Raw genomic sequence first — 23,063 nt, 5'->3', positions numbered from 1 at the left:
ATTTTAAGACCCTTAAATTGGACACATTAAATGTGTGAAAATAAGCAAGGGATAAACCCCACATGCGGCGCGTCGTCTGCTACCGGAAGTAACCTTATCGAGGTTCGCCTCTTAGCAACTCAGTCGCCCGGATGTTGATTATACAAGATGGAGGATCTCTGTTGGTGACAGGTTTCGCGAATTATAGTGTTCATGATTACGGGGACTGATGCCCTTGATAGAGGTCCCCAGAAAGTGACGACAGCCTCTGTAGCAAAAACAACATAAATACATCTCTGAGAGTAGCCTACAGATTTCCTGTTTTCAGATATGGCTCTTCAGCGGGCCAAGGTTTGTAATGAATTTGATAATTTGGTAGTTCGGCACACAAATATCTGAGCCTATTCATACTGCAGGTAAAGACATTTTATCCTTTTAAACTTTTCTCATAGGTTCATGTTTTGATTATTGGAACTGTAAAAGTGCGTTGAATTCCCTCCGGTGTAAGTTGTCAAAGCAGTTGATATACGATGTTATTCATCTCATCTTCATTCATTCATAGTCTTTTTTATAGGAAAGTTGGAATATTTTTCAAAATGCTATTTTTCACTTTGCTTTGCACTCATATCGATATCCTTTAGTTTACACCAGTTGCATGAATATGTTGGTACGACTTTCGCCCATATGAACCATGTGAACAGAGCTACAATAACTGCATTTTCGTTAGAAATATTTTTTATTAATATCTTACAAGAAATAATCATGTTTGGCTAGTTGTGTAAGTTCAAGTTTTCAAAGGTCACTAGCTTTACTATCAAGTCAATATATCCTTGTGTTATGGGTTTTTTAACCCCTAAGATGTAATTCTGATTATGTGTCTAATAACAATCCCAATACACGAAAACTAAATCTTACCTTTGAGAACATTTATTTCTGTTAACACTTAGATGGTTAAATATTTTGGTGATAATGCCTGTCAAGGCGAGATGAGTCAGTCAGATGCCTTCTTGTTACAGTCACATGATTTCAAGCCCCTCCATTACAGGCAAATTAAAAATAGATGCACAACATGATATTAAAGACAGGAAGCTGATACATACGACTTCTGATGCAAAATTATCGTCAGATCAAGTTGAAATCCGAGCTCCAGATAACTTTTTGGGCAATTGAGTTTTTACTCTAGGGTTTCAATTTTAATTGGGTTATTACATTTTTCATTGGGTACCCAATATTTTTTCATTCATTTATTCCTCACTCTATTAGGTTTTCCCAAAATTAGTGAATATTTTAAGATTTAAAAGAAATGTAATAATGCTCTATTTGTATGCATGCTGAAAAAGCTTCACTGGGTATTTACGCGAGCTGTTTTTGTACATTTAATTTAATGCATGCGTTTCTGTGTGCAAGTTAGTTGAAATAAATTTGGTTTTGAATATTTGGGTGTGTTGTTTTACGCAAATACGCTGCATATCTGTAGCTGTGAAATACATGAAATACATTCTACATAGATGATTATGTAACAATGTTTTCATCTTTGAATAAATCAATGTCCAACACATGGCAAGATTCCAAGATTCAGCTGACATACATGACGACTTTTCAGGTGTGTGAAACACCAATCCAGAGTTGCAGCAAGACCAGAGGGCTGCCTGGACTTCCCCCACTTCCATCAACTGATACTCATCCCTCTGACCTCTATCAGGTAACATTCAGGCCAGATATGGATGTGAAACGGGATTATTCAGAATACCCTAGCCTGTCATTTAGGCTTATTTTGAGTAATTACTTGTCTGTGATGATGTTTACCGTTCCTCATATACGAATAGAATAAATACATAATAATGGGCTTATATGTTTTTCAAATTGGGTTCTTAGGGGTGACTTTTTTCACTATTTGGTATAGGAAGGTTTGCTACCCAGAGTAGTGGATGATGTTTTGGGGGGAGGATGTGCTGTTGTAATTGGTGCCTAAAAACCAAGAGCATAAGGATGTTTGAAATGTCATTTTCTGTGTAGGGAAATGGCAAACTTGTTTCTCTTTTCCAGATTGTGTTGAGAAACAGTGAACATCCTCCGTTGATGAAAGGGACATCATGGACTCTTGCAGCACCATTCAAAGAACAGAAATATCACCGCAGCCCCAGCGAGTCTATTGCCAACAATTACACACCTTCAGCATCAGATTTAAAGCTCAGAGACCTTCCAAAACTTGTGCGATCTAAGACAAAAGGTAGGCGAGGCTAAAGATTCCACAGTCCTGACTTCAGTAATAACAGATTTGCTTTATTTGGCATGTAGTTATCAGATTAAAATATTTTTGTATCATTTATTTCATACTGACCAATATGTTTGTTTTGTTGTTCTATTCAAGTTATATTTTTTGTGAATCTTCCTGAATAGTTTCTATAAAGAGTTATACATACAGTTTCTTGCAGTTATCATTATCACTTTTGATGAAAGATGTTAATAATTTTCAACTTTGATCTGCTTCATTGGAGCAACATGAGCTAAGCGGCTGTATTAAAAAAATAATCTATCTTTTAGTTGAAGATCTCTTGCTTCCAGGTGACATTTGCTTCTCAATTTGAACTAATATCAAAGCATCAGTGAGCATGAATAGTGATAACATAGGTTACAATCAGTATAGTTTAATTGAATATTAGTTTTCAGGTGCCGCTTGATGCAATGCTTCTTGACTTTAGTTGTCTTCAGCATAACATGTTCATGTTGTTTTCAGACAGAACTTTGCCCCCAATTCACACTAGTGGTAGGTAGACTAAGTGGTGTTACTAACTCAATGACTTGGTGTGATGTTGCTACTCATAGATGTTACTGTGTGTTAGACAACATTGTCTGTGTGTGTTTGCTGTAGAAGTCAGGGTGATTTCTTTAGCTCTGTACAGCCTTTGTTTGGTCATACTGTAAAGTAACAAGTTTTCTATACAGTGTATCTTGTGAGCCCTAGTAGTGTTCAGTTAGGCTTAAAAAATAAAAGAATTGGTTCTCAGGCAATGGCTTTTGAAAATATAGTGCGGGTGGGCGGCCTTTTTGTGGAGAGGGTTGTGGTGTTCAAACTAGTATGTAACCAGATAAACAGTTTCTACCAACAACCTGGGATAGGGCCTCCCTACATAAATGTTTTCCTTGATGAGTAAAATTCTGGAATACAGTATTGGACCATCGTTGGACTACCAGTGTGTGCATAATACACACATACAATGAGCTTTGATTTTTATTTCACAATGCAAAGACGTTATCTTGAGCACACAAGACCGAAAGTAGCATGTCAACAAATCCGTACTGAAGTATGCAAGTTACTCCTATTATTACACTATCTGGCTATACAAGTGTTCCTTGTGAATCTGGACATAAGTTTGTAATCCATTATATTACTTTTCTCAAAGATTAGATTCAATTTTGTTTACATTAATTTCGGAGAAATTGTGTATGATCTGATCTGCAAATCACATCAACTCGCCTTGAAACGAACATTAGTCACTAGAGATACAAAGTTTTCAGTCTTCCTATCTATTCTTATGAAATTTATTTTCAGTTTTGATATTGGCCATGACATTAAGTGTTTTTTTAACAAAATCACTCATAGATCAGGGAGAAAATGTGTAAACAGCTGATTGCTATTTCCGGCTTATTTTACGAGACAAATACACATGTAAACTTAATCTCTGCGTGTGAAACATTGTCCGGCATACAGTACACAAAAACCATTGAATTTGTAAATCATCATGTCGAGTGATGTTTTATCGTAAATTTCATGTTTTTATTGACCAAATTTGCAAATGGCAAAACAAGCACAAAAACTCCTATTGCGGCCATGACCTGGTAATACGAGATGCACAGTAAAGCAGTGTGCATGTAAAGGGAAGTAAATGCAGGCTCTATTGGATCGTATTGTTTTTAAGTATTGTAGCATTTCACTGTCAGGGTCGTGTTTTCGAGACGCATAATATTTAAGGATTATTCTTTTTAGAAAATAGAAATAAATATGAAACATGCTGCAGACCTTGTGATGATGTGGCGGTGCCTGAGAACCAAGAATATTTTTTTTAGCCATAGCAGGGTTAGAAATTGGCACTAGTCCTATAGTCCTTGCCAAACTGCCCAATGGTAAAGGTATCATAAGGACTAGTAGAAAATTGCCATTTTTAAGGGTTTTGCTATATGTTATCATTATAAGGACCAGTGGATGAAAACTGTTAGTTTCTAACCCTGCATAGAGGAAATACTAAAATGGCGTGCAGAAGAGCCATGGATGTAGAATCAATCTCATTTCAATCAGATCTTGCTACTGCTAAAAAAAAGATCTGAGGACATCCCATTACAGGTCATGTCAGAACGACCTTTAATTTGACCAATCAGAGCGTCCCCTATCAGAACAGGAAAGTGACAGTTAAAATGTGTTTTCTAAGTATGCAACCTTGAAAGGTTAACACAGGGTATTCCGAACGACAGTTAAGGGCTGTGCGACTATTTTTGTCAAAATATACAATTATCTATTGCTTCAATTGGGTAAACATTTCAAACGGAATAGGCTTTCTGTATCCTGTAGGAAGTACTGCCCATCTATAAAACATCCCTGAATTTTCTTTTGTTCAGATTTTAGATTTTGAATCAAGAAATGTCAAAATATCTTTCAAAGTTTCGTCTGGCAAGGAAGTTGCCAGTTTGAAACTATAGTGCCGTAAAGCTCGAGAAAGCTGTTTGGCTAATGCTAATTGCTTGTTAGTCATTTTTATTGGTCAGAGAAAGTTGTCCTCAGATATTTGTATAGCAGTAGTGAGCACTAAGATCTGAATTTAATGAGATTGGATACAAATCTGTCACCAATGGGAGTTGATTAACAGTCATGTTGAGGATAGTTACGCTACTGATCGGAGAGTCAGGCTCCTACACAACTGTTGTAAGCATAGTCACATGTTCTCAGGGTAGTACCATGACACCATGGATGTTAACAGAAATGTGATCATTTTCATCATGATCCATGGATTCATCATAAATTACAATGAACACATGATTTAAGACATATCTACACATAAATGTTAAAAAGAAAACAAAAGAGGCATGAGAACAGCAGGCCTTGACATTCTGGGATTCCACTGTGTTCAAATACTCCAGTGGAGGGCTGTAATGATTCACTGTGTCGGTGTGTGGCATGACTCTGTCCCACATGCCTTGCATCACACTCCAGTGCAGGGATCACGTAGCATTACACCACTGCCGCAAGCTACTTTCCTTATCACGCGATGCTGATATCGGAGCAGACTGCCCTAATGCAAGGCTTCCAGTGTGTTTTACACATTGTTCTGCATAACTATGTAGATATGCTACTGCAACTCAAACAGTGAGGGGCATGACAATATATCTTCATACATCAAAGTGTCTATAGCTAGCTCTCCATAGATCTTCACTGACAGCATGTGGAGCCGTACAACCTATGTAATCAAAGGGTGCATATTTAATTGGAAATAGTTTTTCACATGTAAGAATATTTTCTCAGTGAAGCTTAACAATGTATTACATATGCCTAGACATTTTAAAAAATGTAGATGAAAAACTTGTGTAATTTAATGAATGGACTATATGAAATGGCTTTCCTGTGGGTGAGGTACTAGGTTGACCGCAAGGGAGTTTGTGAAGAGAGTGATCATGTGTATTAGTATTGTTTCCAAAGTTAAGGTACTATTACAATGCCGCACTATCTCACTACCACACAAGATTCGGGGTAGAATAGGTCTTCAACAACCCTAGCTTGCCATAAAAGGTGACTATGCTTGTCACAAAAGCCGACTAATGGGATCGGGTGGTCAGGCTCGCTGACATGGTTGATGCATATCATCAATCCCAATTGCATGAATTAATGCTCATGATGTCAATCACTGGATTGTCTGGTCCAGACATGATTATGTACAGACCACCGTCATATAGCTGGAATATTGCCGAGTGTGGCATTTAACAACACACAAACAAACAAAGCTGTACATGCAGGTAGGAAGAACTTGCTAAAGTGCTATGGGGCAGCATAACAAGTGGCATGTTTCAAGTATGGTGATTAGGTATCTGTGATATCCCCACCCTACAATCAAGATAGTTAACTGGAAACTATCATTAAAGCCCCAGTGTAAGTTGAATCTGTTTTCTTCTGTTAACAAGAACTCAAAAAGACCTTTCCACAAATGTTTTCTCGTATCAGTGTTAGTGTAATTTGAGATAATGTTGAAAATGTCCACCTATATTATATGTAGATTAATATCGATTAATGATTTTCTTATATGAATTGTGACTGACTGTAAGGTTTATGTCCTATATTCAGATGCATGTATGATATCTATGAGCCACAAGCATGGGTGGCCCTGTTGTCCAAAACTCTAAAATATTCTGCGCTGAGTTGGCAAAATTGTGGGTTCAAATCACATGTTTGCCTTGATAATGTTTCTAGGTTTGTCAGCACGATACCTGCAACACTTCTGGCTTTCCATCCACATCGTACAGACACGCAATGATACAACTGAAATACATAAACTATATATAACTAAATTGTGTTTATAACAAACACGGTTATAACAAACTGACAGATATAACAAACTTATTTTTTGGTCCCAGCCATGTGCTGAAAATATGTTGTATATATGCTTATAACGAACTACGGTTATAACAAACTAAAAGTAGTGGCCCTTTGAGTTCATTATAACCATAGTTTTCTGCAGTTTTTCAAAGCAGCTTTAAACCAAACTCACTCACTCACACAACAAGCCAGGTGTGCACCAGAAGTAACACGTGGAGTGATGGCTGTCACTGTATTAACCCCTGTACATGTTTTTGAATCGACCAGCACTGTTGTCACTTTGTTGTCGCTCTGTTGTCACTCTGTTGTCACTCTGTTGTCGCTCTGTTGTCACTCTGTTGTCACTCTGTTGTCACTCTGTTGTCGCTCTGTTGTCACTCTGTTGTTGCTCTGTTGTCACTCTGTTGTCTGTGTTTACACTGTTGTGGGTCTGTGTCTGTTGTTGAGTCTACTCTGAACATCAACCATTTCTCTGTCAGAAATAGCATTTGTAGTTTTGGAATAAGCTTTTTGTGTAAATGTGTGTCTGGTGATGACGATCCTGTGTGAGATGATGTACTTCCAACACATGGGAACTGTACTACACATTTGAGTTACCATAACTTACCAAGTCTTAATGAAAAAATGACATTGTTTTACTGTTGTTTTTCCCATCCAGACAGTCAACTATGTCCACAAGTTTCAGCAGGGAGTTATTTGTCAGTTATTAGACATGGTTGGTTCATCAGAGTATATGTTTTGTGCAAGGTTAACTGTGTACACTTTGAAACTCTAAATTGATGTTCAAATACTGACATCACACTTGTCCTAAACTTCCTTGTTTGATAGTCGGAAAATCTAGTATCAGGGTGAGTTTGGCAGGAATATATGTAGCAGGTTTCTACTGTGTCCTATCTTAAAGATATTATTCATCAGTGGAGTAATTGTTGGATTGTATAATCGTCATGGAAATATTGACTTGTTTTGTTTGTATTGCAGTCGAGATGGTGAAGAAAAGCCCCAGGCAGCGGGGGCCGGGGATCACGAGGAGTAAAACAATGGATGTTATGAAAAATGGGTGAGAAAATTTAACAAACATGAAACATGTATGAAGATGGATGTTTATCCAAGCGAATTGAAATTGAGTTTAGTGTTTTATATTGAAAGACTATTAATAGAAATTAGTGAGGTTTTGTATTGCTTACAATATAAAGACTTGAAATACAATGAATGGTTTCATAAATAATACTTAATTTTGGAATCCTAACTGTGAGAAGCAAATATTTTAACCACTACACTTCCTCGCCCATGAGGACTGTGTACTGTCTGACTCTAGTGTTGTTCAACATCGAATGAAGAACATTGTATGTATATTGGTTGGTTGGTTGGTTTGTTGTTTAACGCCGCACTCAGCAATATTCCAGCTATATGACGGCGGTCTGTAAATAATCGAGTCTGGACCAGACAATCTAGTGATTGATATCATGAGCATCGATCCACCCAATTGGGATTGATGACATTCATCAACCAAGACAGCGAGCCTGACCACCCAATCCCGTTATTCGCCTCTTACGACAAGCATAGTCACCTTTTACGGCAAGCACTGGGTTGCTGAAGACCTAATCTACCCCGGAATCTACGGGTTGTATGTATGTTGATTATGAGTAGATCAGATTATGACAGATGTGCTGTATGAGCCTTTGCAATATTCCAAAACCTAGATTTTGGTACTTAATTAACTTGTTTCATTTCTAATGTTTAGACTGGTCAATGGTCAGTTGTCACCACGTCAGGAAGTTGTTCCGGAACTACCACCTAGTCGCCCTCTGACCCCAACTGAGCAGATGGACATAATGCGGGCCATAGAGGAAGAGGAAGCTCAGCTGTCCGGAGAACCCAATGAAAGAGACCTCGAGGTGCGACCATCCTGTGTTGGCTAGCCATTGCCCTATATCGTTTCATCGTTTTAGTCCAGCACTGAAACTGTCACCATATTGATTACTCATGTAAAAAGACATCATCATTTAAACAAGTCAAAGCTCTTATAATTAGTTTTGCATTACCGGTTAAGCAATAATGTCTTTTATCCCCAGCAACCCATTTTGTGGTGGGTATTAAAATGGACACTGTCCATCTGTGCAAAATTTTCCTGAGCATATCTTAAAAACTGTAAAATATTTCTTCACCGAACCTGGTACATAGATAGGTCTGTTGGTGAACTGGGTGCCGTTGTACAAAGCGGTCTTAGTGCTAAGGTGACCTAACTCCCATACCTTCACATAGACTTACGAGAGTTGTAGCGCTAAGGTTGTTTGGTACAATGTGCACCCTGGTGCCTTTTGAAGGTTTGGGAGTTTTGGATTTCTTTTTTTGAGTTTGCATGGCAACAACTTTGACTTAGACAGAAAATGGTGGTAATGCTCATTTCTGGAGCAGATTTTGAAAACCATAAGCTATATTTTCTCCAAACTTGGTACATTGATAGAACAGTGGTGAACTGGTGCCTTTCTTATGTTTTGGGATTTAAAAAAAATTATCTTTTGAGTTTCTGTGGCAACAACTTTAACTTAGACTGAAACTATAATAGTGAAAGCTAAAAATACTACAGAAATACACTCATCCAAAATATTTTTAACAAAATTGGAATCCCAGATTGGTTAAAAGTATTTTGGATGAGTTTATAGCTGTAATTGAACAAAACATTAAAAAAAAGAAAGATATTTGCTGTGGTGTATGGCAAGGATTGAAATGTAAGAACCACGGATAAATAACAAGAGTGTTTACAAAAATGTAAAGAAGTAACATTTAGCTTTGTTCACTTTGTCATACATCATCACAAACAATCCAACACATGTAATGCTTCAGTGGAACAATCTTGCATCAACAACAGCTCTGTACTCCCAACAATTATTTGTCAAAACAATTGACATTGCACGCTTACACACACACATACACACTACATCTGTCTGTAAGAAGTCACAGCATTATACCCATGGAGATCTGGGCTAGCATTGTTCTTCTTGTAAGAAGTGACTAATAGGATCGGTGACTTTGTTTGATGCATGTGATTGTATATCAGTTGTGTACATCGATGCTCATAATGTTAATCACTGTCTGGTCCAGGCCCGATTATTTACAGACTGCCATTTTATAGCTGGAATATTGCTGAATGTGGCTTTAAACAACAAAGAAACAAACATAACGTTATAGTGCAACAACCCTGCTTTTGGTTCCAGCGTTACTACTACTACATCAACAAAGGTATCCGTAGAGAGATGCTGGCACCCCAGTCTCACACCCAGGTTAAGAACATCCAGCGCCTCGTCCCCTCTCATCTCATCTCCAGCTGGGAACATGAAACCCTCAACCAGTTGCTGCTACAGGAGATAGATACAGGCTATGAGATGAGCATCAGGAAGTCAATAGGTGGGAGGAGGACTTATCTTACAGCTCTTAGTGTGATTCATGTCAATCCTTATGCTTAGGATGTGTTTCATTATCAAGATAGGTAACCATGCAAGAACCACAGAATGATTCCTCCTGTAGACACACTTGATGGTAAAGCTAGATTCTTGCATGACATATCCAGCTGGATCAATATATTTGAACACATCAACATCTCAGAAGAATTAATGTTAACTTCTGCTTTTTTCCATAAAATTCTCAATATTTACCTGCATATTATTCATCAACTATATAAAAATGGAAACTTCACTTCTCTCGAAGGATACTTTTACATAGGTAGATTGTGTGAAGCAAGTGTGTAATATTTTCCCTGCAACCGTTTCCATATTTATGTCCATTAGTATATTAGCTGTGTTCATCATGCAGATTTGCTGCACATACAGTTATTGTTCAGTGTGGTAGGTTATCATGATGGCGGTGTTGTGTTACAGTTGACTACGTCCTGAAGGACCAGGATGAGAGAGACAGACTACACATCGCCTGGACACCCAAACCCTTCCCCCTCAGGTAAACATGATGCCACCTGCTAATGCAAACCTAAATACATTATGATAATTAATAATTCTCATGTTCTATGGACAAGATGCAAGATGCATGACTGATCAACACTGTGATGTTTCTGGGTTTCTTAAAGTATGGGAGTTATGATCACCTTAGGGCTATGGTCGCTTTGTGGAACGGGACCCAGTTCCCTAGCATTCTGTGGATGATGTGGTCAGCTTTAGCAGTTTATTGATTGTTTGTCATCATACCCCGATGGCGTGGATCGTTGCTCACAATATCAATCACTGGATTGTCTGGTCCAGACTCAATTATTTCCAGGTCACTGTCATATAGGAATATTGCTGACTGCAGGGTTACACAACACACACATGGCTGATCAGCAGTCTGATCATTTTATTCCAACTCCATAGAGATTTGGGTTTGTACAAAATTTACTGTAACAATTTGAGTCATAGCATAATTGTGCTTGTGTTTAGAGTTTGTTTCATCCTGATATTTTGCTATTTGTGACATTGTCATGTCAGGTGTTGACAGTATGTTGCTGTTGTGTTCATGCCTGGTCAAGCTGTACAGATAGTTGGATCCTTGAGATGGAGGTCTGAGCTGTGATTGTGTTGCAGGTTGATACGAGCTCCCGTCCCCTGGCATCAGTCGTACCACCAGGCCCATAACTTCAACCTCAATCACCTCTTCATCACCAACTCCATCATGCATGACCTGCAGAACATCTGGTTTGACCAGTAAGTAGAGCCAATTTCAGTACAAACGGGCCAGTGGGATAGCCTAGTGGTTAAAGCGTTCGCTCATCACGCCGAAAGCCCAGGTTCGATTCCCGACACGGGTACATTGTGTGAAGCCAATTTCTGGTGTCCCCCACCATGATAATGCTGGAATATTGCTAAAAGCAGTGTAAAACCTCACTCACTCACTCACTCACTCACTCACTCACTCACTCACTCACTCACTCACTCACTCACTCACTCACTCACTCACTCACTCACTCACTCACTCACTCACTCACTCACTCACTCACTCACTCACTCACTCACTCACTCACTCACTCACTCACTCACTCACTCACTCACTCACTCACTCACTCACTCACTCACTCACTCACTCACTCACTCACTCACTCACTCACTCACTCACTCACTCACTCACTCACTCACTCACTCACTCACTCACTTGATATGAAAATGTTGATATGAAATCCTGAGGTGTGATGCTTACTTCTTTGATGTTTTCTAAGGTTCAGCCATCTGCGGTTCATCAACTTGAAGGAACTGTTGGCGTCCGACCTGCCCCTATTGCCTACTGAGTTTGAATCTCTGGTCAAGAAGCAATGCTGGGATGCTCATGAAGTTCTCAGGAAGAGGTGAGGATTTCGGGACCTTTGTACAGAGGGTGCGATCTTTCAACAATTTGTGTTAGATATAGCAAGGGTCATCTTGGTATTTCAGACCAGCAGTATATGGCTGCAGTGCAGTGTTAAATCTCTTTTTTTATCTGTTGGCTGTTTTAGCTGGATTCCGACATGTGCAAAGGTGTTCTTTGAGAAGACAGACCTATGGCAGGATCTGGTTCCCCCCAATGACACAGACTCCACGGAGATGATCCAGGAGTTCTTCCGCTGCGTCGCTGCCGTCATGTCCATCCACCTCCGCAGCATGGTCATCAACTCACTCGCAGACTTCCTGGAGTTCTTCCAGATACACAAGGTCTGGACTGTGGGCAGCTACAAAGTTGACCCTGCTGACATATAATTATCTAGGGGGACATTGGTGGCCAAGTTTTCTAAGGTGCCAGAATTCCCTGTGCAGGGTTGTGTCCCTTAGGCATGGATTGATGCTCATGATGTCAATCACTGGATTGTCTAGTCCAGACTCGATTATTTACAGACTGCTGTCATGTAGCTGGAATATTGCTGAGTGCGGGGTTAAACAACATTAAAAGAAATAAAAAGAAAAGATTTCCCCATGACCACCTAGTGTCTGTTATGCAGCGTGTGTTGGTGAGTTCCCCATGACCACCTGGTGTCTGTTATGCAGCGTGTGTTGGGGAGTTCCCCATGACCACCTGGTGTCTGTTATGCAGCGTGTGTTGATGAGTTCCCCATGGTTTCCATGGTGTCTGTTATGCTGCGTGTGTTGGTGAGTTTCCCATGACCACCTGGTGTCTGTTATGCAGCGTGTGTTGATGAGTTCCCCATGACCACCTGGTGTCTGTTATGAAGCGTGTGTTGGTGAGTTCCCCATGACCACCTGGTGTCTGTTATGCAGCGTGTGTTGATGAGTTCCCCATGACCACCTGGTATCTGTTATGCAGCATTTGTTGGTGAGTTCCCCATGACCACCTGGTGTCTGTTATGCAGTGTGTGTTGGTGAGTTCCCCATGACCACCTGGTGTCTGTTATGCAGCGTGTGTTGGGGAGTTCCCCATGACCACCTGGTGTCTGTTATGCAGCGTGTGTTGGTGAGTTCCCCATGGTTTCCATGGTGTCTGTTATGCTGCGTGTGTTGGTGAGTTTCCCATGACCACCTGGTGTCTGTTATGCAGCATGTGTTGATGAGTTCCCCATGGTGTCCCTGGTGTCTGTTATGCAGCGTGTGTTGGTGAGTTCCCCATGACCACCTGGTGTCTGTTATGCAGCGTGTGTTGGGGAGTTCCCCATGACCACCTGGTATCTGTTATGCAGCATTTGTTGGTGAGTTCCCCATGACCACCTGGTGTCTGTTATGCAGTGTGTGTTGGTGAGTTCCCCATGACCACCTGGTGTCTGTTATGAAGCGTGTGTTGATGAGTTCCCCATGACCACCTGGTGTCTGTTATGCAGCGTGTGTTGGTGAGTTCCCCATGACCACCTGGTGTCTGTTATGCAGTGTGTGTTGGTGAGTTCCCCATGGTGTCCCTGGTGTCTGTTATGCAGCGTGTGTTGATGAGTTCCCCATGGTGTCCCTGGTGTCTGTTATGCAGCGTGTGTTGGTGAGTTCCCCATGGTGTCCCTGGTGTCTGTTATGCAGTATGTGTTGGTGAGTTCCCCATGGTGTCCCTGGTGTCTGTTATGCAGTGTGTGTTGATGAGTTCCCCATGGTGTCCCTGGTGTCTGTTATGCAGTATGTGTTGGTGAGTTCCCCATGGTGTCCCTGGTGTCTGTTATGCAGCGTGTGTTGGTGAGTTCCCCATGGTGTCCCTGGTGTCTGTTATGCAGTATGTGTTGATGAGTTCCCCATGGTGTCCCTGGTGTCTGTTATGCAGCGTGTGTTGATGAGTTCCCCATGGTGTCCCTGGTGTCTGTTATGCAGCGTGTGTTGATGAGTTCCCCATGGTGTCCCTGGTGTCTGTTATGCAGCGTGTGTTGATGAGTTCCCCATGGTGTCCCTGGTGTCTGTTATGCAGCGTGTGTTGATGAGTTCCCCATGGTGTCCCTGGTGTCTGTTATGCAGCGTGTGTTGGTGAGTTCCCCATGGTGTCCCTGGTGTCTGTTATGCAGTATGTGTTGGTGAGTTCCCCATGGTGTCTGTTATGCAGCGTGTGTTGATGAGTTCCCCATGGTATCCCTGGTGTCTGTTATGCAGCGTGTATTGATGAGTTCCCCATGGTGTCCCTGGTGTCTGTTATGCAGCGTGTGTTGGTGAGTTCCCCATGGTGTCCCTGGTGTCTGTTATGCAGTATGTGTTGGTGAGTTCCCCATGGTGTCCCTGGTGTCTGTTATGCAGCGTGTGTTGATGAGTTCCCCATGGTGTCCCTGGTGTCTGTTATGCAGTGTGTGTTGATGAGTTCCCCATGGTGTCCCTGGTATCTGTTATGCAGTGTGTGTTGATGAGTTCCCCATGGTGTCCCTGGTGTCTGTTATGCAGCGTGTGTTGATGAGTTCCCCATGGTGTCCCTGGTATCTGTTATGCAGTGTGTGTTGGTGAGTTCCCCATGGTGTCCCTGGTATCTGTTATGCAGTATGTGTTGGTGAGTTTCCCATGGTGTCCCTGGTGTCTGTCATGCAGTGTGTGTTGGTGAGTTCCCCATGGTGTCCCTGGTATCTGTTATGCAGCGTGTGTTGATGAGTTCCCCATGGTGTCCCTGGTGTCTGTTATGCAGCGTGTGTTGATGAGTTCCCCATAACCACTTGGTGTCTGTCATGTGCGTGATCTGTGTCCTAGGTGGGCAACGACTTCGGTGAGGAGTTTGACGAGCTGCAGTACGTCATGCCGCAGATCATGATCATCAAGTTGAGGGTGGAGGACCCGAAGATCGTGTTTGACCCGCCCTTCAGGGAGATCAGAGACATCATTCTCAAGTGTTTCTCCGAGATCATTGCCAGTGGAGAGGGACTATCAAGGGTATGGCTTCTATCTTAAAACAAAGAAAAGTGTCTGCTGTTATTTTGATGTTTTGTAAAATGTATCTGTGTTGTGTAAGTCAGTTGTTCCAGCAGTGTATAGTGTGGAATCTCATCCTGTAGCCTCAAATCAGGTCCTCTCAACTTGTAACAAACGGCTGATATTTAGGAGAGTTAACTGCCATGTTAATTCTAACTTTATTGACCTGCTTTGGGTTTTCTTTAGAGACAATTTCAGCTATATATAACGCTATTCCTGGCTGCAGGTTGAGACGGAACTGTTCCCTGATATGAGAGGACAGCGCCTACTCTTGAGGTCAGTGAAAATCGAGGAGACACTGTTCACAGACTACGTTGATAAGGCCATGGAGATCTTCAAAGATAACACAGTGGGACCACAGAAGTAAGTGTGCTTTCTACTTTAGCTCACCTGGCCCCTGTTCCACAAAGTGCAACCACTGTCGTAAGTCAATGTTAAAGTATGGGAGTTACGGTCATCATAGCACTATGACCGCTTTGTGGAATGGGGCCTTGGGCCATAAACACCAGACTGAGCTTACATCTCACCTTTAGCGCCACATATATATGCTTTCTGCCTCATAGCATTGATTCACCTGATTTAGGAGCAAGCATATACTCCGAAGCGTTGTGTTCCTCATAATAAAGAAGTTGACATCCATAAATTCTCTTCCTTGATGTACCAGTTGTTATTTATGGTCACCTGTATTGCAGATACTTGAACATCTACAAGAAATATTCAGACCTGCTCAACAACAAAGCTGATCAAGATGTGTCTACCTTCCTCCGAGAAAAACATTCTATACAAGCTTTCAAGAAGGTAGGAAAACATTTTTTATATTCTTCAGCACTGCTAGTTATCGCTCAAACAGTAATTATTATTGTTATAATTCTTAAAATATTTTTTTTACTGTAATCCAGTTAGATGACAATGGCCTGTTAATTTTGATTGTGGACCAGACAAACTAGTGATTGATATTGTGAGCAGCAATCCACAGACCCAGGTTCGATTCCCCACATGGGTACAATGTGTGAAGCTCATTTTTGGTATCCCCCACCATGATAATGCTGGAATTTTTCTAGAACCAAACTCACTATTAATAATAATGACCTTCTTTGACAGAAAATCACAGGTTACCAGGATCTGAAGGATGAGATTGCTCTGCTGCGAATCACTGTCCCGCTCAGCATGTTCTGTCTCGACTGTGTTCAGCTAAACACAGAGCTGTGTCACAGGGCACAGAGACTGAAGGAAAGACTCATTGTGTTCGAGGTCGATGAGAACAGAGAGCTGAACAGAGCGTGAGTTCACACACAGAGGGATAACATTGTGGTGCAAGGGAAATAATCACATCATGTCCTCCATCCAGTATAATGCACACTACAGATTACCCTCAAAACCACATTCTGACTGTAGTATAATTATCCTATTACTGATAAGGGTAGCTAAAACAGTTTCAAAATTGGCAACGATTGTGGTTAGTTGAATAAAGAGATTTTCGGTTTTATATAATGATTATCGAAATTGAAAAAGAAAATACTGTTTAATAGTGTGTCAATAATTGGAGTACTTGTAGGTCAAAGCAAACTGAATTATACTTCATATATTATTTGGCATATGTGGATTATATCATTGAGAAATTGTTAAATGTTGATTTTATGGAAATATTGGTCATTCTCTATCACTGACTGTTATTGCAGCATCTGTCGGCGGTACGATGAGATGGCCGACAGAGTGAGTGAGATTCCCGAGACCACACAGGAGCTGGTTGAAACACAAGAGTTCCTCAAGACTGTGAGTTCAATAGTCACTCTATTTGTGTCATGCCTTTTACCTTAATACTGATCAGTGCTGGTCCCTCTTGCCAAATTGTATCAGAAACTAATATCAGTAACCTCAGGGTGACAGTTAATTAGAACAGCCTGTCTTTAACAGCAGGCTCAATTCTAAACAAAGCAAGTCCAGAGTAATACTGTTTTAATGAATTTTCCAGCCTTTAATTTTTCAGAGATACAATTACATTTGGGAATTGTCTATTTCATGTTACTCAAATTATGTCAGTTCTTTTTGCGAACAGATTGTTGGTGAGAAAAGGAACAGTGCTCACATCTTGACTATTGCAATGTAATATCATGAACATTTATTAAGTCTTCGTTCTAGAAATACCTACAGACGTAATGACCTTTACATTTTTTGTTGTTGGTATGTTGGTATTTAGTAGTTTCCTTCAAAGCATGCAGGTCAAGTTGGAAGTTGATCTCCACAGTAGTGTAATCAGCTGACAATTTATGTTTCAGTCTACGGAGGTTACGGTGTACAAGCTGAAGGATGAGATTGATGAGTCTGCCAACAGACTGATGTTCCTCCTGGACTATGCCATCTTCCCCTGTAAGTCGTGACGGCAAACTGTACTCACTCACTCTCTTACTGTCTGTGTCTGATAGACATGGTCTCCCAGTCTGGCAATATTTCAGCTGAATCACATTGGCCATCTTCTTCAGGCAAGGGTGTTAATCTATGTATAGTCCAATCAAAATCGAACTAGACATCCGGTTCGCTAACAACATGGATTTCAACATATAGATTTTGGTCGACTGCAGGATTTGCAAAGCATGTGAGCTATAAATTGGCTGTCAACAGATATTTTCCAAATCTTTTCATGTTTTAGGTGCTCAATTGATTTGATGCACTTCATGGGTTTTTTATAACAAAAAAGAAGATTTTGATTATCGATCAGATTGTCTTGACTGGGCGCTGCCATTTTGTATGAATCAAATGCAAGTAATATGAGAGGAGGTGGAATCTCATTGGTCAATAGGAGGGACATAGAAGAGACATAACCTGTAATTTGCACTGGTGGTGCTACAATTAACCACGAAATTGCAGCCCAGTTCGCCAAGGGTGGAAACGGCAAGATGCAGGGCATTGAATTAAGCCTGGACCGGGAAAAGTAGTGGTCCACAGCATGAGAACAAATCCATTCTTTAGGTTATTATGACACACAAACACAGCCACAGTTTGTAACCATACAATCCACCTGCGAGCCCATTAGGGAGTTATGAGGCTGTAAATGAAACATTATGGTAGAATGTTCATTATAATTGTATTCTTTTGATAACATACTTCTTTGAAAATTTTGTATTGTTGGAAAAACTCTTCCCCTGTGTAATTCTCCTTAGTCGGCTTCTGTGTGATGGTATACCAATGTATCTGTGATGTATTCCAGTTGAGGATATCAAGCTGAACAGCACAGTATTCCACTGGCCGGACCACATCCGTACAGTGTTTGAGTTGAGCCAGAACCGCATCGTCAACAAGCGGGACACCATCGAGGATCATCTCCGCAAGAGGGTGTCCGACTACGAGGACCGACTGAATGGCTACTACAAAGAGGTCGAGTCCTTCAGGAAGAAGGAGGTAGGTCACGTAGCATCAGTACCATAGGGACTTGCTTCATCACTCACAGGGAACCTACTGTATAACAATAGTTATACAGGCAACCTGTGACTTCACATAATATAGTCTTGAACCAGAGTCCAATAAAATGTCTTTCAGTGTGTAGCTTATTCAGTGTCAAGACGAAGATGTAGCAAAACTTATTTCAGCCGACCCATTGAGACTTTTCTGTATATGATGACTATAGATGTTATGATCTTAACAAGATAATGTCTTGTTAAAAAAACTCCTTGTGTGGAAATTAGACAGTTTCAGTTTTATGGTATTGGCTCTTTATTTTGTTAAAGTTGGTCAAAGTTTAAATGTTTCTAATCTAGTCTTAAGCCTTAGATGTAAGAAAACCAATATATACATGTAGCTGTGTAGATTGTGTAGAAGAGTGTAGTAAGCATTTAGAATTAGCACATAGTATATGATCACTGATAGAAATTTACGAAGACAGTCTACTAGCCCGAATAGTGATAACCTATAAAGGATACCTTTAACATTAACAAAACTGGTCTGGGTTATCGGGCTAGTGCTAATGTCAGTCCTTGATAATAGGTTAAGTGATGTGACCTCCAATGTCCAGATCATGAGCCCTGACGAGATGAAGAACAACACAGAGCTACTGGCGCGCATCACGGCCGACCTGGAGAAGGCTCGGGAAGATCTGGATGGCATCAACGAGGAAGAACGCCTCCTGGAGTGGGAGCAGAGTGCGTTCCCCATTCTGCATCAGATGTTCCAGATGAAAGAACCTTACGAGAAACTGTGGAACACAGCGTACAACTTCACTCAGCGCCATGACACCTGGACGCACGGTACGGAACCCTTGGCATTACATGCACTACTGTCAGGCTTACAGACTTGTAGTGGGAATCTGACATGTTATGTTTAATAATGTAAATACTTTCCTCTTTTTATGATGCACAGTGCTGTATTAAACTCAATGGTTCCCAAGAAATAAATACTTACTGTGAATTGTTGCCATAATGGCTTCAGCTGCCTCCAGGGCCTTGCGGGTACAGCATCCCCTGTAGGTCATAGGTTAGATCCCCGTCTGTGTCACACCAAAAGACATTAAAAGATGGTACTTGTTGTTACCCTGCCTGGCACTAAGCATTAAGGTGCTAAACCAAAGACTTGGAGTCAGTATACAGTGTCTTGGGTATTCGTGTTTAACTGCGGCATGGTTTGTCATTGGGTTGGCACTATGAAACTGGCATTAGTCCGTACACTCTCTCTCAGCTTGAATGCGACATAAACCCCACTTTACCTTGATTAGCAAATCATGGATATATACAGACAAGTACGTTTATAACGAACACGCTTATAACGAACTGACGGATATAACAAACTGATTTTTTTGTCCTGACTATTTGCTATAGTTATGCTGTATATATGCTTAAAATGAACTACGGTTATAACAAACTAATGTTAGTGGTCCCTTCTAGTTCGTTATAACCGTAGTTTACTGTAGTCACTTAAATTGTACATTAGCTTTCAACTCAGTATTAGTCTGGATGATGGAGTGTCTGGACTAAGGTTGGTTTAGTGTTTTGTCAAATGATGTTCCTGTTCCTACTGTCGGCTACACGTGTCACATGTCTTGTTTCAGGTTCATTCATGGACCTTAATGCTGAAAACATCGACAGTGAGGTCAGCGACATGTGGCGTTCTATGTACAAACTGACCAAGACCTTCAACGACCAGGCTGGCCCACGCCGAGTTGCAGATAGTGTGAAGGGCAAGATTGACAAGTTCAAACAACACTTGCCTATCCTCCACACCATCTGCAACCCTGGCATCCGGGACCGGCATTGGGATATGGTGAGTGTCCACAGGTTGGCAGGCTGTTGTCATCAAGATAATGAGTAGACAATGTGATGGGCAGGTAGGCTGTAGACTGATGTCATCAGGATAATGAGTAGACAATGTGGTGGGCAGGCAGGCTGTAGACTGTTGTCATCAGGATAATGAGTAGACAATGTGATGGGCAGGTAGGCTGTAGACTGTTGTCATCAGGATAATGAGTAGACAATGTGGTGGGCAGGCTGACTGTAGACTGTTGTCATCAGGATAATGAGTAGACAATGTGATGTGCAGGCAGGCTGTAGACTGTTGTCATCAGGATAATGAGTAGACAATGTGATGGGCAGGCTGGCTGTAGACTGTTGTCATCAGGGATAATGAGTAGACAATGTGATGGGCAGGCAGGCTGTAGACTGTTGTCATCAGGACAATGAGTAGACAATGTGGTGGGCAGGCAGGCTGTAGACTGTTGTCATCAGGATAATGAGTAGACAATGTGATGGGCAGGCAGGCTGTAGACTGTTGTCATAAGGATAATGAGTAGACAATGTGATGGGCAGGTAGGCTGTAGACTGTTGTCATCAGGATAATGAGTAGTCAATGTGGTGGGCAGGTAGGCTGTAGACTGTTGTCATCAGGATAATGAGTAGACAATGTGATGGGCAGGCAGGCAGGCTGTAGACTGTTGTCATCAGGATAATGAGTAGACAATGTGGTGGGCAGGCAGGCTGTAGACTGTTGTCATCAGGATAATGAGTAGACAATGTGGTGGGCAGGTAGGCTGTAGACTGTTGTCATCAGGACAATGAGTAGACAATGTGAAGGGCAGGCAGGCTGTAGACTGTTGTCATCAGGATAATGAGTAGACAATGTGATGGGCAGGCAGGCTGTAGACTGTTGTCATCAGGATAATGAGTAGACAATGAGATGTGCAGGCAGGCTGTAGACTGTTGTCATCAGGATAATGAGTAGACAATGTGATGGGCAGGCTGGCTGTAGACTGTTGTCATCAGGGATAATGAGTAGACAATGTGATGGGCAGGTAGGCTGTAGACTGTTGTCATCAGGACAATGAGTAGACAATGTGGTGGGCAGGCAGGCTGTAGACTGTTGTCATCAGGATAATGAGTAGACAATGTGATGGGCAGGCAGGCTGTAGACTGTTGTCATCAGGATAATGAGTAGACAATGTGATGGGCAGGTAGGCTGTAGACTGTTGTCATCAGGATAATGAGTAGTCAATGTGATGGGCAGGTAGGCTGTAGACTGTTGTCATAAGGATAATAAGTAGACAATGTGATGGGCAGGCAGGCAGGCTGTAGACTGTTGTCATCAGGATAATGAGTAGACAATGTGGTGGGCAGGCAGGCTGTAGACTGTTGTCATCAGGATAATGAGTAGACAATGTGGTGGGCAGGTAGGCTGTAGACTGTTGTCATAAGGATAATGAGTAGACAATGTGATGTGCAGGCAGGCTGTAGACTGTTGTCATCAGGATAATGAGTAGACAATGTGATGGGCAGGTAGGCTGTAGACTGTTGTCATCAGGATAATGAGTAGACAATGTGGTGGGCAGGTAGGCTGTAGACTGTTGTCATCAGGATAATGAGTAGACAATGTGATGGGCAGGCAGGCTGTAGACTGTTGTCATCAGGGATAATGAGTAGACAATGTGATGGGCAGGCAGGCTGTAGACTGCTGTCATCAGGGATAATGAGTAGACAATGTGATGGGCAGGCTGGCCTAGACTGTTGTCATCAGGGATAATGATCAGGCACCTGCATTAGCATGAAATACTATAGACCCTTGTCATTATTAGACAGTATTAAACCAGGACAAACCACAGCCTCTTGCCATGAAGGCATGAGTAGACACTTGGAGAAGAGGAGATACTGAATTACTGGAGCAGCCAATGTGACATCTGGTATCATCTGTGTGGCTCATGCTCTTGTATGCTTGCAGATGAGTGACATCGTGGGCTTCAGCATCAAGCCAGAAGGAGAAACGTCTCTTCATCACATGCTGGAGTATGGCCTGTCCAAACACCTTGTCAAGTAAGTACACCTGTACAGTCACACCTTAGAAGCTGCCATTACTCACACAATTCTCACAAGCTCCTCATAAGACCACATTATTGAAAGTATGTTTATGTCTACCCATGGTGTCATCATATCACACTGGGTATTTGGTGGATTAATTGCCGACTTAACTTAAGTGATGGTGTAAATCCTGCTTGGGAATCATGCAAGTAGCAAAAGTAGCATAAGCCTCACTTGATATTATTAAAGCGTCTATATTTTCTCATCTAACATCAAAACTCAACAGTTAACATTATCTGGCAATATTTGAATATTCATTAATATTTTTGGTCAGTAGACATATTAGAATCCCCAAATTGAATATTGTGCTGAGATGCTCATCATTATCCGTGGTTGTGTGCTGCAGACTTGAGGAGATCGGCGCGGCGGCGGCCAAGGAACACTCCCTGGAGAAGGCGCTGGAGAAGATGAAGTTTGAATGGAAGGATCTGCACTTTGAGATGATTCCATATCGAGATACGGTCAGTAAGCACAGCAATCCTACAACATAATACACAGAAACACTAACACATATTTCTTTTTCATATATTTTATGATTTCAGTTAAGTTACCTCAGCTAATAATAGTTCATGTATTATTGTTTATGGTAAGGTTTAAACAAATAGATTCGAAAGTGTTTGACACTGACTGGTGACATACCTTTTCGATGTTTGAACGACGGTTCTTTTTGCAGGGTGTGTCAATCCTGTCTGCTATAGATGACATACAAGTGCTGTTGGACGACCACATCGTGAAGGCACAGACCATGCGTGGCTCACCATTCATCAAACCATTTGAGAAGGAGATGCATGAATGGGAAGAGAAACTTGTGCTTATGCAGGATATCATCGATGAGTGGTTGAAGGTCAGTAACTG

General features: G+C 41.4%; 1 protein-coding gene across 1 annotated transcript in view; it reads left to right on the top strand.

Moving 5' to 3' along the window:
* Positions 1-148: 148 nt before the first annotated feature.
* LOC139468547 (dynein axonemal heavy chain 3-like) overlaps positions 149-23,063 on the top strand; it is an 80,675-nt gene continuing 57,760 nt past the window's right edge. The window contains exons 1-23 of the mRNA XM_071250598.1: positions 149-330; positions 1,583-1,681; positions 2,026-2,209; positions 2,717-2,746; positions 7,538-7,616; positions 8,301-8,454; positions 9,775-9,964; positions 10,435-10,510; positions 11,128-11,247; positions 11,757-11,882; positions 12,030-12,225; positions 14,662-14,841; positions 15,107-15,243; positions 15,573-15,678; positions 15,982-16,160; positions 16,560-16,653; positions 17,157-17,247; positions 18,086-18,276; positions 18,887-19,118; positions 19,916-20,127; positions 22,072-22,163; positions 22,555-22,669; positions 22,882-23,052. Coding sequence (XP_071106699.1) covers positions 310-330; positions 1,583-1,681; positions 2,026-2,209; positions 2,717-2,746; positions 7,538-7,616; positions 8,301-8,454; positions 9,775-9,964; positions 10,435-10,510; positions 11,128-11,247; positions 11,757-11,882; positions 12,030-12,225; positions 14,662-14,841; positions 15,107-15,243; positions 15,573-15,678; positions 15,982-16,160; positions 16,560-16,653; positions 17,157-17,247; positions 18,086-18,276; positions 18,887-19,118; positions 19,916-20,127; positions 22,072-22,163; positions 22,555-22,669; positions 22,882-23,052 — 3,075 coding nt within the window. The 5' untranslated portion in view covers positions 149-309. The remainder of the gene's footprint in view (positions 331-1,582; positions 1,682-2,025; positions 2,210-2,716; positions 2,747-7,537; positions 7,617-8,300; positions 8,455-9,774; positions 9,965-10,434; positions 10,511-11,127; positions 11,248-11,756; positions 11,883-12,029; positions 12,226-14,661; positions 14,842-15,106; positions 15,244-15,572; positions 15,679-15,981; positions 16,161-16,559; positions 16,654-17,156; positions 17,248-18,085; positions 18,277-18,886; positions 19,119-19,915; positions 20,128-22,071; positions 22,164-22,554; positions 22,670-22,881; positions 23,053-23,063) is intronic.

The sequence above is a fragment of the Haliotis cracherodii genome, unplaced genomic scaffold, assembly GCF_022045235.1.
Source record: "Haliotis cracherodii isolate W230 unplaced genomic scaffold, xgHalCrac1.p SCAF_2, whole genome shotgun sequence".
Lineage (NCBI taxonomy): Eukaryota > Metazoa > Mollusca > Gastropoda > Lepetellida > Haliotidae > Haliotis > Haliotis cracherodii.
Note: the sequence above shows the minus strand (reverse complement) of the source record. Positions and strands in the feature narration are given on the sequence as shown.